The 16,230-nt window shown below is 45.0% G+C and overlaps 1 protein-coding gene across 1 annotated transcript in view; it reads left to right on the forward strand.

Moving 5' to 3' along the window:
- MEGF11 (multiple EGF like domains 11) overlaps nt 1-16,230 on the forward strand; it is a 360,979-nt gene that overhangs the window by 258,343 nt on the left and 86,406 nt on the right. Inside the window, exon 11 of the mRNA XM_044980598.1 lies at nt 1,871-2,045. Within this exon, the coding sequence (XP_044836533.1) occupies nt 1,871-2,045 (175 nt within the window). The remainder of the gene's footprint in view (nt 1-1,870; nt 2,046-16,230) is intronic.

Here is a 16,230-nt window from a genome sequence, read left to right on the forward strand (position 1 = left end):
GAGGAAATCCCCACTTGTCTCAAAGTTATTCCTCTTCTCTCTACCCTAGGGCCAGATGGTGCCATTACGGCACCACAGCCTTATGGTGCAGAGGCCCAGAAGGAGCATAGTGCTTCCCTGAGTACCCCAGCACCCCGGAGAAGCTCATCCACTGGAGCATGTAACACCTTCTGCATCCAGCTGGCTTCACTGGTCAGTGTAGAGGAGCGGCAAGGTGATGGCCATGCCCCCTTTGCATGGCGCGTGCCCCAGGGGAGCTAGAAGGGAGCAGCTCCTGCACAGAGAGGAGGAAGTGGGGGAGGGCACAAGGGGGCGCCCACTGGCTGCTCTATGATGTGTGTGTGGTGGGGAGGGGCGTGCAGGGACAAAGGGAAGAAGGATGCTTGTCCCCTACCCACCTTGAGACCTGTACGAGGACCAGGCACAATCTGGCCCTTATAGCTTGATTTTTATTTATACTTTGGCCCGTTTCTGCTGCCAGATGGGTGCCAAGGGGCCTTAGTGAGAATGGGATTCAGGCCCTTAATGGCTAGTGGAAACACTCGCTATTCAACATTCAGGTACCTTAGAGAGTTCTGTTGTGTCACACTCACAGAGGCCCTGGCTTGAGAATTTGTCACAGGACTCCCGTTGATCCCAGCCCTGTGCACAGCTTCAGGACCGTGGCTTTGCTGAGCCCCATTTGATGTAGCTGAGGATTCCGGGCCTGGTCTTTTCTGCGAGAGAAGAGTTTTCCTCATCTACTTTCCCTGTGTCTAGTTTAGCTGCCCTTTCTGAAAGGTTCTTCCCTGCCATCACTCACCTCTGTGCCAGGAGGCTTGGAAGGGTTCTGTTTAGAGCTCCTTTCCTCTCTGATCACTATACACAGACTCATAGACTTTAAGGTCAGAAGGGACCATTATGATCATCTAGTCTGACCTCCTGCACAATGCAGGCCACAGAATCCCACCCACCCACTTCTATAACAAACCCCTAGCCTATGTCTGAGTTATCGAAGTCCCCAAATTGCGGTTTGAAGACCTCAAGCTGCAGAGAATCCTCCAGAAAGTGACCCGTGCCCCATGCTGCAGAGGAAGGCGAAAAACCTCCAGGGCCTCTGCCAATCTGCCCTGGAGGAAAATTCCTTCCCGACCCCAAATATGGCGATCAGTTAAACCCTGAGCATGTGGGCAAGACTCACCAGCCAGCACCCAGCAAAGAATTCTCTGTAGTAACTCAGATCCCAACCCATCTAACATCCCATCACAGACCACTGGGCATACTTACCTGCTGATAATCAAAGATCAATTGCCAAATTAATTGCCAAAATTAGGCTATCCCATCATACCATCCCCTCCATAAATTTATCAAGCTTAGTCTTGAAGCCAGATATGTCTTTTGCCCCCACTACTCCCCTTGGAAGGCTGTTCCAGAACTTCACTCCTCTAATGGTTAGAAACCTTCGTCTAATACAGCGATCTCCTCCTCCTTTAGTTTATTGTTACCTTCAAATTGTTCCGAGCCCCTGCCCATCCTAAACTGGCCATATTGTGCCTAAATACTGCCATTTATGTGAGGCCTCCATTGATGTCTATGCCAAAACTCACATTGATTTGAATGCGGGGGAAAGAGCAAACGCCACGGTGTGTGAAATCCTCTGCTCTTTGCAGGTTTCTGAATGTCTGTGACAGGTTGGCGTCATGTCACCTTCAGGCAGACATTTCCTGCCTTTTATAGCAGCCCTGAACAAATTTTAGCTTTTTTGTAATTTATAATCTAACGCTGGCAGATATTTGACTTGGAATTTTCTACTTTAAGGCGGTGTTGCTATTTACAAAGAGGATTGTTTATTCATCTGTACCTCTCCGTAACGCCTGTCTTTCTTCATTAGCTGCCATCCACTCTCCGGAGAATGTACCTGTAAAGCTGGCTCGGCAGGACTTTATTGCAACGACACCTGTCCTCCTGGATACTATGGCGAAGGCTGCCAGCTGACCTGCCTTTGCCAGAACGGTGCAGATTGTGGTAGTGTGACAGGAAAATGCACCTGTGCTCCAGGATATATGGTGAGAGAGAGACAAAAATAAATGGGTATTTAACATGGGGTGCCTGCAAAAAATAAAAGAGGAATTTGGTCTCATGGTCCTTTGTTCTGATGCTCCCCAGCTGCTGTCTCCAGAAATGGGGGAGTGGAGCGATGCTTTAAGCTTCTTTTGTCCCCTACTGCAGGTTCTGCGTTGAGCCTGAGGATTGGAGTCCCAGTCTGCTTTTTAGCAGTTGTCTCAATGAAGTATATATTTTTAGACATGTGGGGTAGGATTTTCCAAAGTGCCTAAGGAAGGTAAGTGCCTAACTCCTGTGGGTAGTCAGTGGCTGTTGGGCACCTAACTTGCTTAGGCATTTTAAAAAATATAGCCCATGGAGCCTAATTCTCCACTCATTAACACAGGAATAAATCAGGAGTCAATCCACCACTGCGAAACCAGGGTAAGAAAGAGGGAGAAATAAGGCCCACCGCATGCTGATAGCAACTGTAAAATAAAGATACTCTTTCTTGCCAGGAATACCATTCAGATTTACAACATACAAATATTTTGGGATCCTTTACTCTTCCTATTAGTAAAAATATATATTGCAATATATATTGCTCCCAGACTGCATTACTGCAAAGATGAAGCCTAGTAAATTCCTATAACCTTGCTTCAAAATAATATTTAATCTCATAATGAAGAGGCTTCTTGCACAGATATTTAAGCAGCGTGGTTATTGAGGATAGCTCTATAGTCACTGAAGCATATTTAGGCATTAGTATCATTGCTTTCTCATAATGTACTATAATCTCTGGCAATTAGTCCATGAGGGGATGTAAAGCCTTGAAATTGCTAATTTATTGCCTCTGAAGTGTATTTGTCATTCATACACATGCCAGATGAATGGAGTTACAATAGTTCTTTCAGATGCTAGAGAATATAGGCTGCAAGGAAGATTCGGCAGAATCTCAGACACCTTTTCTCCCCACCTTGAACCCCTTCTCCCCCGCTGAGCTAGCTTTGTGGCGCATTCCATCTTCCGGGCGTGGAGCAAATATTAATGCTGCACCATGGAGCAGCCTGCAGGTCGTGCTGTAGATGCAGGGCGGACCAGAAACCTCTCAAGTCACAAAGCAGATCATCTCAGTGACAGGCTTGAGACCAGATTCAGCCCCAGGTATGCACGCACGGCTCTTGCCGGAGCAGTGGGGAGCTGTCAGAGCAGAATTTTGCCCTTGGACTCCACCAGCCCTGGGTGTGAATGGAGTGTTTCTCAATGTGGGTGTCTGGCACATGGCAGCACAGACGATAGAGTGCTGCTGGTATGGAACTGGACAGAACTAATTAGTTGGGGTTGGCATAAATGAATTGTTTCGTGCTTTTTTTTCCCTAATGTGAAGCTTGGTTGCTGTAGCCCAGAGGGCAGCAATTGTGACATGTAATTGCAAAGAATTAATGTGAGATAAAAATCAGACATTCTGCAAAAGTATTGGATCTAAACAGAAGCTTCCATAGCAGGGTAAGGTAAAAGGTCTCATGTAAGATAGGAAGCTGTTTAATGTACAATAGCTGGAAAGGCAGATAGGTTGGACCCAGAACGTTTCAGTTTGTTGTATAGCTAGAAAGGGTAGTGAACAAGAAATGGCAGGGCCTTTTCCTGGCAAAGAACTCCCTCTACCTACTTCTCTTGCACAGATGGTCTGTTTTTTTTAACTGTGCCATGGCTCGTCTGTGTCAGGGCAGCTGGGCAGGGTTTCAAAATGAGTCATCTGCGAATGCAGCCAAAACTGGGAATTTTTGTTGGGACGTAGAACAAGCCATTAAAAACACAAAGCATCTGGTCACCTTTGCTAAATGTATTTAAGTGGAAATACAGCCATCCCATAAGTTGAAATGCGTGTGAGTAGTTTGCTAAATTTTTGGAAGTTAAACAGATTTTAAGTTTTAAAATAAAAACGTACAGTATCACTGTGAAAATATTTATTAGATGTGCCACGTCTAAAAATTAAAATGCCAAAGCAAAATATTGGCCAGCTAAAACATCTTGGATGGGGTTTCAGATCATTTTATATCTTTATTTTCCTTGATGGACATTTTGGGTGAAAGTCTGCTGCCAGATCTCCACATACATGTCTCCAAAAAGTGACTAATGCTGGTATTAAAGGTTTCTGTAAGGATATTGCTTGTTTCTGCAAATGTACAGTAAGTAAAACTCTGTCCTGACTAGGGGATTAGATCACTTTAACAATATTGGTTTCTAAGCCAATATAGTTGAAGTGGTACAAAAACTGTGTGTAGACCCGCCCTAAGGTTTTGTCTGAAAAATCTAACTGATCTGTGCAATTTTCCCATATTCCTAATTGTGTTTAACTGAGTCCTGACCTTGCCAGGAATAACTCACTGGAGTTAATTGCTTCCCTCGCTTACTGTGGATTTGCACTAGTGTAACAGAGTTCAGATTTACATTGGTGGATGTGAGAACAGAATCTAGCCCACTGCCAACAGAGTCTTCAGATGAATATGTAACTCACATGTAAGGTGTGTGTCACATCCCTGTCTCATAGCTAGCATGGAAGATAACAGCCAATTACTTCTAATGGTGACAGAGTTATTCTGTTAGATCAAGAGGTAGAAGTCTGTGCTGTGGTGCTGAAGTCTATCGGTTCTAGCCCTGCAGATTACCTGTGGTTCCAAACATTAAATGTAGCCACCAAGGACATGCCTATGCCCGTATCTTTACACATCTGCTAACGTATAGGGCAGATGGCAAATTTCAGCAGGTAGGAACTTTGTCTGAGCTGAGGGCAGTCCACACACTGGCATGTTTTCTTTCCCTGTAACAGTTCAACTGCGTGTGACCATCAGCACCTGGGAAATGGAAACAATCAGAACAGCATTGTTTCGCCAGCATGAGGGAAGGGACGTTGTAACTGAGCTGGAGGAAGGGCTGCCACTGATGCCGAAGAAGAAGCAGGCAGACAGTTGTTTTGTGTATGTGATGAGGTGGTCCAGATATGGCGGAAGGATACCGTGTGAATGTGGTGAGGTGGCCCAGATGGTGGCGGCAGGATACCGTGTGTATGTGGTGAGGTGGCCCAGATAGTGGCGGAAGGATACCGTGTGTATGTGGTGAGGTGGCCCAGATGGTGGCGGCAGGATACCGTGTGTATGTGATGAGGTGGTCCAGATAGTGGCAGAAGGATACTATGTGTATGTGATGAGGTGGCCCAGATAGTGGCGGAAGGATACTATGTGTATATGGTGAGGTGGCCCAGATAGTGGCGGAAGGATACTATGTGTATGTGGTGAGGAGGCCCAAATAGTGGCGGAAGGATACTATGTGTATGTGGTGAGGTGGTCCAGATGGTGGCGGCAGGATACCGTGTGTATGTGGTGAGGTGGCCCAAACAGTGGCTACTTTATAATACAAATGGAAGTGTTTTTGTCTATTTTGAGGTAATGGGGCATTGGGTAGGGGAGACGAATGATTATTAATACATTTCAGTTCTGATCTTGGACCCAGTGTACAAGCAGAAAGTGGGTTGTGTGATGGGGGGTCCATGGGAGTTGAGAGGAACAGAATCTTCTCCCCACTGGCTGCAGAGCTGGCTCCACAGCTGCTCCAGCAACATCGGGGGTGTAGTAGGTCCTGCAGCTGCTGAGCCTCTCCTATGCAGGGGATCTGAGGGGCGCAGCTGTGCCGTTAAGATGACTGTGGAGCACTGTAATGACAAGCAAGCCCACTGGGAAGTTAGTATGCGGCACTTTTAATAAGCATGCATGAGGACAGCCTCTGATTACTGAGCTGCTTAACCACCAATCATGGATTTGAAAAGCCCTCCCCTAGGCGTACCTGTATATTGGGAATGCACACTAGTGACACAGAAGAATCTGATAAACACATACAAGGAGCCACTGTAAACTGGGGATTAAAGCAGAGGAAACGTCTCTAATGGTAGAAATTCCACCCACTCACCCCTACCACAGAAAGTCACTCTGTATTCCTCGTGATAAATGACTTGAAAGTAATTGTGGAGGTGGCAGTAGGGTTTACACTGACTCACTGTGTCCTCCCTTCCCAAGATTTTAGCATTTTGTCTGTTTTCTAAAAGTCTAAAGGCCAGATTCTGCCCTCACTTACACTGTTACAAGCCCACTCAAGGTGATGGTGCTACTGGGGTGTAAGTGAAGTCAGGATTTGCCCTGACCTTTCTTCTTTTGTTTTTGGTTCACTGAATTTTATTTCTGTAATTCAATAAACAAGGCAAAGAAGGCCAGAGGATATGAATTAAATATGACAGGAGACCACAGGAATCCTGACCTTCTGTCTCGCAAGGAAATCTCGAAACCAACCCCCAGCACATACCTATCAGCTTTCCAGTTACTCAAGTCATTATATATGCTGCTGAAATCAGGCTGAAAAGTTCACTCTCTCCATTCTGCAACTAATTGCAGCTCTTTGAGAAACTATGGTTAACTACTGAAATCTTGTTTGGCTTTATGCCTTTGTTTCTTTGTGGGTGTTTCGTTTTTCCTTTGAAAAACATATTTACCTTCCGATTCTTTTTTGCTATCTGATGTTGTAAGGAGATATGGCACTAGAACATTTCTCAAGCCAAGACACTTTCAGCAAACTTTAACACTTGTAGATGGAGTGTTTGGTCAGCTTTTACTTCGGTGGGTGCGCAAAGTCTATATTTCATATCTGGGTGACAGAACTTATATTACTTTAAAGGTTTCATCTATTTATGCTGCAGTTTTTTGAAGACCTGTCTATTTTTATTGAACCCTACATGCTGGCAAGCAAAGCTAGCACTTCATCACCGAAATGAAAGAATTCATTCTGACAGTTCTTTTTCTTGACTATATTGGTAGTTCCCATACAGGCCCATCCCTGTATTATTTGGTAAGGAAAGGGTTGGAAACGATAAAAATAATCTCTTTATAAGAGATGACTTTTCTTTTGGAATATCCCTCCGAGTCCTTTAGGCTTGCCCAGTTATGACCCTGTATTATGCCTCTATAGTCATTTGAATCTTTTGTTATTACGCCATCAAAACTGGATTTTAAAAACATTAATAAAGGGATGTCCTTAGATCCTGTCCTGATCTTTAAGCCCTTATGTGTATGTAACTCCCATTGAGCTCAGTGGGGATTTTGTCTGCAGAAGGACTTGAAGTTTTGAGGACTTTGGGCCCAGGTGTGTCTGAGTCCTTAATTTTGTGTGTTAAGTGGTAGTTTCTGAATGCAATACTTGGTCCCACCACTGAGAAACAAATTCAGCCTTTGAGTTTACATCTACATTTCTGCACATGTTTGGAGTAGAATCTGTCCTCTGTAACACACCATAAATAACAGGGTAGACACTGTATAATATAATTAAATAGAAATCTACTACAATATACAGAACAATCCTAACAAATAATCTATCAGTTAACACAAACAAAAATCTCTGGCCAGTTTTCAGCTCCTGTAAAAGAAACAAATAGGCCTGCACAGCCCACACCAAAATGAATAAAACCACCAACTACCTTTTTCCACATTCTAAATCTGCAAAGGGGGACTGAAGTGGTCTGTTGAGTGTTCCCTCTGGCACACACAACATCTGTCCCTGGATCCTTGAAGGGAATACACAAAAGAGAGGAAAGCCATTTGTTCATCTGCAGCCCTTATTCACCCATCACTTTGGCATGAGGGCAAAGAGTCTTGGGACCACAATAGTGAAGATAGTAACCTCCTGGAAATAATTAGGGGGAAGAAATGCATTGTGCCAGAATGTAACTTAAATTAGCAATGATGCATGGTGGAGAGGGTTAAATAAGAACATCCTTGGTATTTTTACCTTGACTGTGTAGATGCACGTAGAGAAAGTGACTGTCTTTCTATGCTGAATGTTGGTTCATGTCTTGTCACGTTGCATTATGTGGTGTAAATGTCTCAACCTACACCAAATCTCCCTCGTTCTTTTTCTGCATAACAGAACGTCTGGTACCCACTCTCCAGTTCTGGCCCTTTAAAATTTCCTCTTCCTTGAAGGAAGGGAGTATCTTACAGAAACTTAGTGTTCTTCGGCTGAATTTACCAAGCAGGGTAAAAATCCCATGCAGATCAGGAGGAATTTCAAGGGCAAGTGCTTTCTCTAACACTCATGATTGATAAATATAAATGTATCAGAAGAATCACATTCTTCCCCATATTTGCTTTCAACTTTATTATAAATGTACCATCCTTCACCATTTCAGAAGTAATATTGGCAAATGAATGAGATTCTTCATGGTCTTATAAACCCTTGATTCAGTAGTAAAGGTATTTCATAAACTTCACAGAATTCTTGTTATGAAAAATGATCCTGGGGTTGAGATAGTGGATCTGTTTTGGGGTCTTTAATTCATTTAAATGATCAGTTTCTCTTTGAGGTAATTCTAAAAGTACTTCAGTGGAAGCTCATCTCAGAGCAACAGGGCACCTCATCAAAAGATTTAAAAAAAAAAAGGGGGAAAAAATCTTCAATAGAGCCTCTCTCCTTTTATCCTTGATATACTGAGCATATCGGTTACCCCCCTTTGTGAACAGCTCTTTTCATTTATAAGTATAAAATAAATTCAGCTCTTTTATCATGGTGTTTTTGTTACCAATCACCAATATAAATTTTACTGGCAGGTGAGGGGGTGGGGGCGGGGAAGGTTTTGTGGCACAGCGATTGTCGAATCAACTGGAATATTACAGGCAACAAAAATAGTTTGCCCAGTCTTATTTCACAAATTACATAACGGCACAAACAAGTTACATTTTCTGCTTGCCCATATGTATTCGTAATCCATTGCTTCAGAATAAAGGTGAACAGCTAGTAGTAGTGGCAACCGCCAACAGAGGGGTTGCACATATGGCTTTTTGCTCAAGTGTTAGCAAGGTGTGGCTGAATCAATAATCAGTTGCAAGACCAAAAAAACACCCTGCATCAAGGTCCCTAAAATAAAAAGGACTTTGTGTGGCCAGAGTCTGAGCTTGGAGCATGATAAGGAAGGAACTTGTCTTTATACCATCAGCCTTTGCACTCTTCCTCCTCCCTGGATGTTTTTTCAACATGCCATTTATTGCCCCTCCTTTTGTTTTCTTCCCTTATAGTCATATAACTGTGCCTAGGGGGATTAACTGTCTGAGGTGGAGTGAGGCCACAAAATGAGATGTTAAGAGTAACAAGAAGGGTTTCTTCAGGTATGTTAGCAACAAGAAGAAAATCAAGGAAAGTGTGGGCCCCTTACTGAATGAGGGAGGCAATCTAGTGACAGAGGATGTGGAAAAACCTAATAAACTCAATGCTTTTTTTGCCTCTGTCTTCACAAACAAGGTCAGCTCCCAGACTACTGCAGCACAGCAGAGGGAGGAGATGACCAGCCCTCTGTGGAGAAAGAAGCAGTTCAGGACTATTTAGAAAAGCTGGACGAGCACAAGTCCGTGGGGCTGGATGCACTGCATCCAAGGATGCTAAAGGAGTTGGCAGATGTGATTGCAGAGCCATTGTCCATTATCTTTGAAAACTCATGGCGATTGGGGGAGGACCTGGATGACTGGGAGAAGGCTAATGTAGTGCCCATCTTTAAAAAAGGGAAGGAGGAAGATCCGGGGAACTACAGGCCAGTCAGCCTCACCTCAGTCCCTGGAAAAGTCATGGAGCAGATCCTCAAGGAATCAATTCTGAAGCACTTAGACGAGAGGAAAGTGGTCAGGCACAGTCAGCGTGGATTCACCAAAGGCAGGTCATTCCTGACTAATCTAATTGCCTTCTGTGATGAGATAACTGGCTCTGTGGATGAGGGGAAAGCAGTGGACGTGTTATTCCTTGACTTTAGCAAAGCTTTTGATATGATCTCCAACAGTATTCTTGCCAGCAAGTTAAAGAAGTATGGATTGGATGAATGGACTATAAGATGGATAGAAAGCTGGCTAGATCGTTGGGCTCAATGGGTTGTGATCAATGGCTCCATGTCTAGTTGGCAGCCGGTATCAAGCGGAGTGCCCCAAGGGTTGGTCCTGGGGCCAGTTTTGTTCAATATCTTCATTAATGATCTGGAGGATGGCGTGGACTGCACCCTGAGCAAGTTTGCAGATGACACTAAACTGGGAGGGAGTGGTAGATACCCTGGAGGGTAGGGATAGGATACAGAGGGGTCTAGACAAATTAGAGGATTGAGCCAAAAGAAATCTGATGAGGTTTAACAAGGACAAGTGCAGAGTATTGCACTTAGGACAGAAGAATCCCATGCACTGCTACAGACTAGGAACCGAATGGCTAGGCAGCAGTTCTGCAGAAAAGGATCTAGGGGTTACAGTGGACAAGAAGCTGGATATGAGTCGACAGTGTGCCCTTGTTGCCAAGAAGGCTAACGGCATTTTGGACTGTATAAGTAGGGGCATTGCCAGCAGATTGAGGGACGTGATCATTCCCCTCTATTCAGCATTGGTGAGGCCTCATATAGAGTACTGTGTCCAGTTTTGGGCCCCACACTACAAGAAGGATGTGGAAAAATTGAAGAGAGTCTAGCGGAGGGCAACAAAAACGATTAGGGGGCTGGAGCATGTAATTTATGAGGAGAGGCTGAGGGAACTGGGATTGTTTAATCTGCAGAAGAGAAGAATGAGAGGGGATTTGATAGCTGCTTTCAACTACCTGAAAGGGGGTTCCAAAGAGGATGGATCTAGACTGTTCTCATTGGTACCAGATGACAGAACAAGGAGTAATGGTCTCAAGTTGCAGTGGGGGAGGCCTAGGTTGGATATTAGGAAAAACTTTTTCACTAGGAGGGTGGTGAAGCACTGGAATGGGTTACCTAGGGAGGTGGTGGAATCTCCTTTCCTTGGAGTTTTTTAAGGTCAGGCTTGACAAAACCCTGGCTGGGATGATTTAGTTGCGAATTGGTCCTGCTTTGAGCAGGGGGTTGGACTAGATGACCTCCTGAGGTCCCTTCCAACCCTGATATTCTATGATTCTTTGAACCTAAACCATGGAGGAGGCAGGCAACCACATCTTGCACCAGCCTGACCCTCATCCAGAATGTGAAAGATGGAGTTTTCTGGTGAGAGAGAGGTGAAAGGAAGTGGTTTTTAGTCATTGATACTTCCAAGTCATACAGAAAGTTTCTCTGTCGGTTGGACTGCATGCCTGAAGGCCTCCATTCGTTGGTGTCCAAGAGAGCCCTCTGTGGCATGATCTATATTTTACCACACCCTTCCACCCTAATAAGTTCCAGCATCTCTACAAGGGTCCACCTTGTTGGTTTTTACCATTCCCCATCCAAGACCAGCAGTTGGAGGGCCACCGTCCTGTCACAAGTTGCTTTTGAGAAGCAGACATCCTGAAACCATTTCCAGGAACTGTCTTTGTTCATGTCCAGGTGGAGTGGCCACTCCCGTTTGGTTACTGGCAAGGATGCCTAATGTGGCAAGGGGTTTAAGAAGGCTTGGCTTTCCTGTGCAAAAATGGACTCAGCCAGGTGAATGACTTGTAATCCCTGGGAGTCCCCCACTGAATGCTCAGAGACCAACAGAAGGTCCTCATTGGGTCCCACCTTGATACCCCTGCAAAATTATCATCTCTGAATTGGCAAACCTGTCTGCTTGCATGCACAAGAGATCTGCATGTCCAAAATGGCTGCCTTTGCCATTTTTGTGGGCATAGGGGACTGGCTGGTCCAGGAGATAAGCCTTTCATCCCTTGGCTACTGGTGCAAATCTGGGCTAAATCAGTACAGATTGGAAATTATCTTCTGTTGGCTGTTCAGTGGCCTGTATGAAATGAATTTGGTCTCAGTCCAGCTCCCAGTGGGCATGTGTCCACATCACTAATCTCATCTCTGTTGGCACTGATTGGCAAACTTGCTGCTAGACTGAACCACCCTTTCATCCTCAAGGTCAAGGTCAATAATGGGGCTGTGTAACCAAGCTTATGATACCAATCCGGGGCTGTAGTGTTTCCGTGGATAAATAGAGAACGCTATCCCTTAGAACTGTCAATCCGGCGCCTTTCACAAGCATTACATTCATCCCAAACTGTGTTCTGTTTTTGTTACATTGTAGACACCTTTTTGAAAACTTGGTCCCCTATGGGATGGCACTGCCAGAGCAGCAGCCTATAGAATTGGGAAAAAATGGTTTAGCTGGAAGCTGGGCAGGCACAGTTTAATCAGGGCCAATTGCAAGAGAGGAAAGTTTTTTTTCTCAGCCCCAGAATGTAAAACAGTAAGACATCCGGCAACCTGATCCCAAAGTAGAGTCATTATTGGGAGACCACCTATCCATTTCCAGGCTTTCAGATTCAGCTGCTTCCCAGCTGCCTTTTATACCAACAGACCAGGTGCTTGCTGCCTATTAAACTTGTCCTCCTTCTCCCCCTGGAGCTTCTGCTGACCAATTAGACCTTTTTGCCGGATCACTGGCGGCTACACTGTCTGGGAATCTTTGTGTCCATAAACCTGACAATGTTCACATCAGCCTCTGGCTGTAGGGGACATAATGAAGGGTCCCCTTACGCCCACAGGCATTTTTTGTGTGCTTTTTAAGAGGTGAACTATTGTGCCGGAATATTTAGCAAGGTTAGGGGATGCAGTTCACAGTGGTTCTGCATGGTTGGCAGAAATGATGACTCTTGCTTTGAAATCCTTGCAGGGTTTTATTTTCAAATCTCCCTTACAAACTTCCTTTGTTTTGTTTTGTTTTTGTTTTTCTCTCTCCACTGGAGGAGCCTTTGAATCTGTACTGGGTTGGCCAAATTCTGCTCTCTTACTCCAGGTTTACTTTAGCATCAATTATTGGCTTCCCTGGCATTGCCCCAGATTTATAGGAGAACAGAATTGCCTTCCTCTATTAATGAGCCATGTCTGTTGTCCCCCTTTTTAATACTTGTTCAGTTGTATGCAGCATTTATAATCTGAGAACAGCAGTAGTCAAGTCCCACTTCTCCTCTTCTTTCTTCTTTTGTTTGCTTTTTCCTGTAAGCTCTGCCGCTGTTCTATTTACCTCAATACTCCAGAATTTTGTAAGTGGGTCCAAAGGAGCTAGTTTCATATAGGAACTCAGAATGCTTCTCTTTGCTACCAGTTGACATATTGCTTCTGTTTCACCTTTAATTGGCAATGTGGCTATGTCAAATTGTATTTCCATTTCTGTAGCCTCATCCAGTACCAGAGGGGCTCAATACTTAACTGCAGACTGAGTTATTTTATATGAATTTTGCAGGGAAATCTATTGTTTGTTTCGTTTCCAACTATTAAATTTCTGAACTTTAATATCTTCATTGGTGCTATTTGTGTAGCTGTGGACAGGGCTTTGCATAGCTGCTAGTTGAATCTCTTTGTATTTCAGATTCCAGATTGAAAACTTAAGGGTTGCTAAAACCACTACAATAGAATGTAAATCATTGGTTAGTTTTTCATTTCATTTTCTGTTTAACTGTGGTCTCTGAGGGCTCGATTTTATCCTTTTTAGAAAAGTGCACGTAAGTCCAAAATCCCAGCATAATTTTGCATGTTGTGAGGGCAAAAGAACTTCTACCAGATGCCAGTCTCTGTTTTTTCAGGGTGTGCGTGCATGCGTAGACATGTCTTGTTTGTCTGTCAATGGGTTCTTCGCTTCGGCTAAATGTGGCTTAGTGTTGAAGCCATATTTACTCAGTGTGTGTGTGTATATACATGTTTGTATTAACATGTGCACGTTCTTAACCACAGAGGTATTGCCATGATTTTATAGTGTGTGTCTTCAGTGTTCTGACAATTCATTATAGAGCTGAAACCCCCCTGGTCTTTTTTTTTTAATGAACATGCATAGATCAGATAGTAGCAGTGACCAGAATTATGTTAAGTAGACGATGCAATATATGCATATTAAATTGCCCAGTTCAGACTGGTAGAACCATAAATACGTAGCACTGAAAAATATGATGGACCAAATTCATCTCTGGTGCAAGCCCATTGCAGTGAGTAGATTCACCCAGGAAAGAGTTTGGCCCAGTATATTGTCACATTTTGTACTACAGAGTTGCTGTACTTAGTGTGGGATGATTGAAGACAAAGTCATGTTACATACTGGCTGCTCAAAAGGTGACGTACCTGAGCCTAAAACCAGCACCCGCTGTGCTGTTCAGTTCTTGCCATAAAAAGCACCTTCTCACCTACACAGCATCACTGGAGTATTTTAAGAACAGGGTAGGCAAACGCACGTCAGGGATGGTCTGGGTTTACTTGGTCCTGACTCAGCGCAGGGGGCTGGACTGCATGACCCGTAGTGAGGGGGCCTGGGCAGTCGTGTCTAATGGGTTAGTCAGGTGCCACAAACAAAGGTCAGAGCTGGAGTCAGCCTCAAGGGTGGGACGCAGGAGCTGGGACTTGGAGTGAGGCAGGAAAGCAGGGACCACAAACAGATGGGGGTAGGATAAGGAGGACAGGAACAAGCAGGAAGGCAGGGCTCCGGAGTCAGGTGAGCAGGCAGAGTCCATGGCAGCAACCAGTCAGAGATTCCTCTAGTTTCTCAGACAACTTCCTTTGCCGCTTTCTGGTTTAACTAGAGCTCCCCAGCCAATTAGTGATGCTGGAAGTTTCCCCCGGTCGGGAACTTTGTGGGCAGGTCCCTTTGTGAGCTAGCGCTTTGTTGGCTAATGTCTCCAGTGATTCAGGTGAATTGCTGGGTGGCAGCCGTGGTCTGAGCTCTGCCCAGGGATCCATGGGCCCAGGTTTAAGGCCTGCAGTCCCTTCTGGCCCTACACTTCAGTGTTTCTCTGAGAAGTAATTTGCTTTCCATTGAATTCTCTCACCCGCGGTGTCCTGAAGTGGTTGACAAAGACAGGGAATGCTGCCAGCTCTCTAGTAGACCTGTAACAGAGAAAAAGGCTACATCTGTGAAATGATGGACTCCGGTCATTGACTTCTGGACCTCCAGGGAGTGTTGCAAAAACCACAGGATGCTCTCGAGTGCTAGATTGTACGTCTAGCTCCCTGCTTAGGCTGACCTCCCTACTGCAGAGCTGTGCAGCCTGCTCAGTCGGGGGCCAAAGGTACTAGTTCCAAAAAGGCAAGAGGCCGCAATCAATACTTGGAGGCAGATGCTTGTCCCATGCCCCTTCCTTTGGGCCATTTTGGCAGTGCAAAATGAGCAGAAACCACTCCTAATTCCAGCTGGGGATTTCCCCCACATGGAGACATTCACAGCAGATGCAGAGTCAGGATAGCCAGCTCCTACATCTTCCTCCTTGTCCAGGGAGCAGAGTGGGATGGGGCCGGAGTGCAGTGTGCTCTGGCTATCTTCAGCTGGTGGTATGGTTTCTTAGTTAGAGCCAGGGCTGGGTCGGAGAATCAGGGAGCCGGAGCTGGTGGTTGGTTCTTATTTTCCCCTCTCTGTGCCTTCCCCTGGGGTGCCCGGGGCAGTGACGTGAGGAAGGGAAGCCATTCTTTACTAGCCACTCCCTGAGCTCAGTCAGAGCTAGGGGAGCGTCTGTTGTGCTCTCCTGGGGGCTCCGAGAGCCTGGCAGGAAAGCAGAGGTACTTTCTCTGTCCTCCCTTGCGATGCACCTGGTGTAAATTAGGTTAGCTTCATTGAAGTCAACAGAGCAATGCTGATTTACACCAGCTGTGGATCTGGCCCATTATCTTTGTTAAATTCTGTATGTATTTTGTTTAACGTGCATGTCTAGATGATTTGGATCATAGGAATAAAACTCCTGCTGGAATCAGGCCCATTGTTTTAATATGCAGAATATATTATTTGCATCGAAAATTTGTTTTAACTGATAATATGAAGGGGGAAAAATCACACCAGGCTAGATTCTGCCGCCTTTTAATCACACTGAGCATTACTTCATTCCACAAGCAATTCCATTGAGTCAGAACATTTCCCACCTTTGATGCATGAGGTGTGTTAATGCTAAGCACTGGACAGAGTGTGGCCAGAATAGCCTGTGCTATTCTGTGAAACTGGCACATCCCTAGGGAACTGTTAATGTAGCCGAGAGCAGCCCTTAGGCTGCTCTAATTGACACTGGGAAATAAAGCGGCCCCAATGGGGGAGTGGAAAGGTACCTTAGAGCACAGTCTGGCCACATTCATAGTTCTGGCCCATTTTCTTCAATGGAACTGCTTGTGGAGTAAAGTACTGCTCACCATGAGTAAAGTGACAGAAATAGGCCCATAGAAAAAACATTTGGGCTCCAATTCACAAAAATTCACTACATACAACT

Source organism: Mauremys mutica, chromosome 11 (assembly GCF_020497125.1).
Source record: "Mauremys mutica isolate MM-2020 ecotype Southern chromosome 11, ASM2049712v1, whole genome shotgun sequence".
NCBI classification, from domain to species: Eukaryota; Metazoa; Chordata; order Testudines; family Geoemydidae; genus Mauremys; species Mauremys mutica.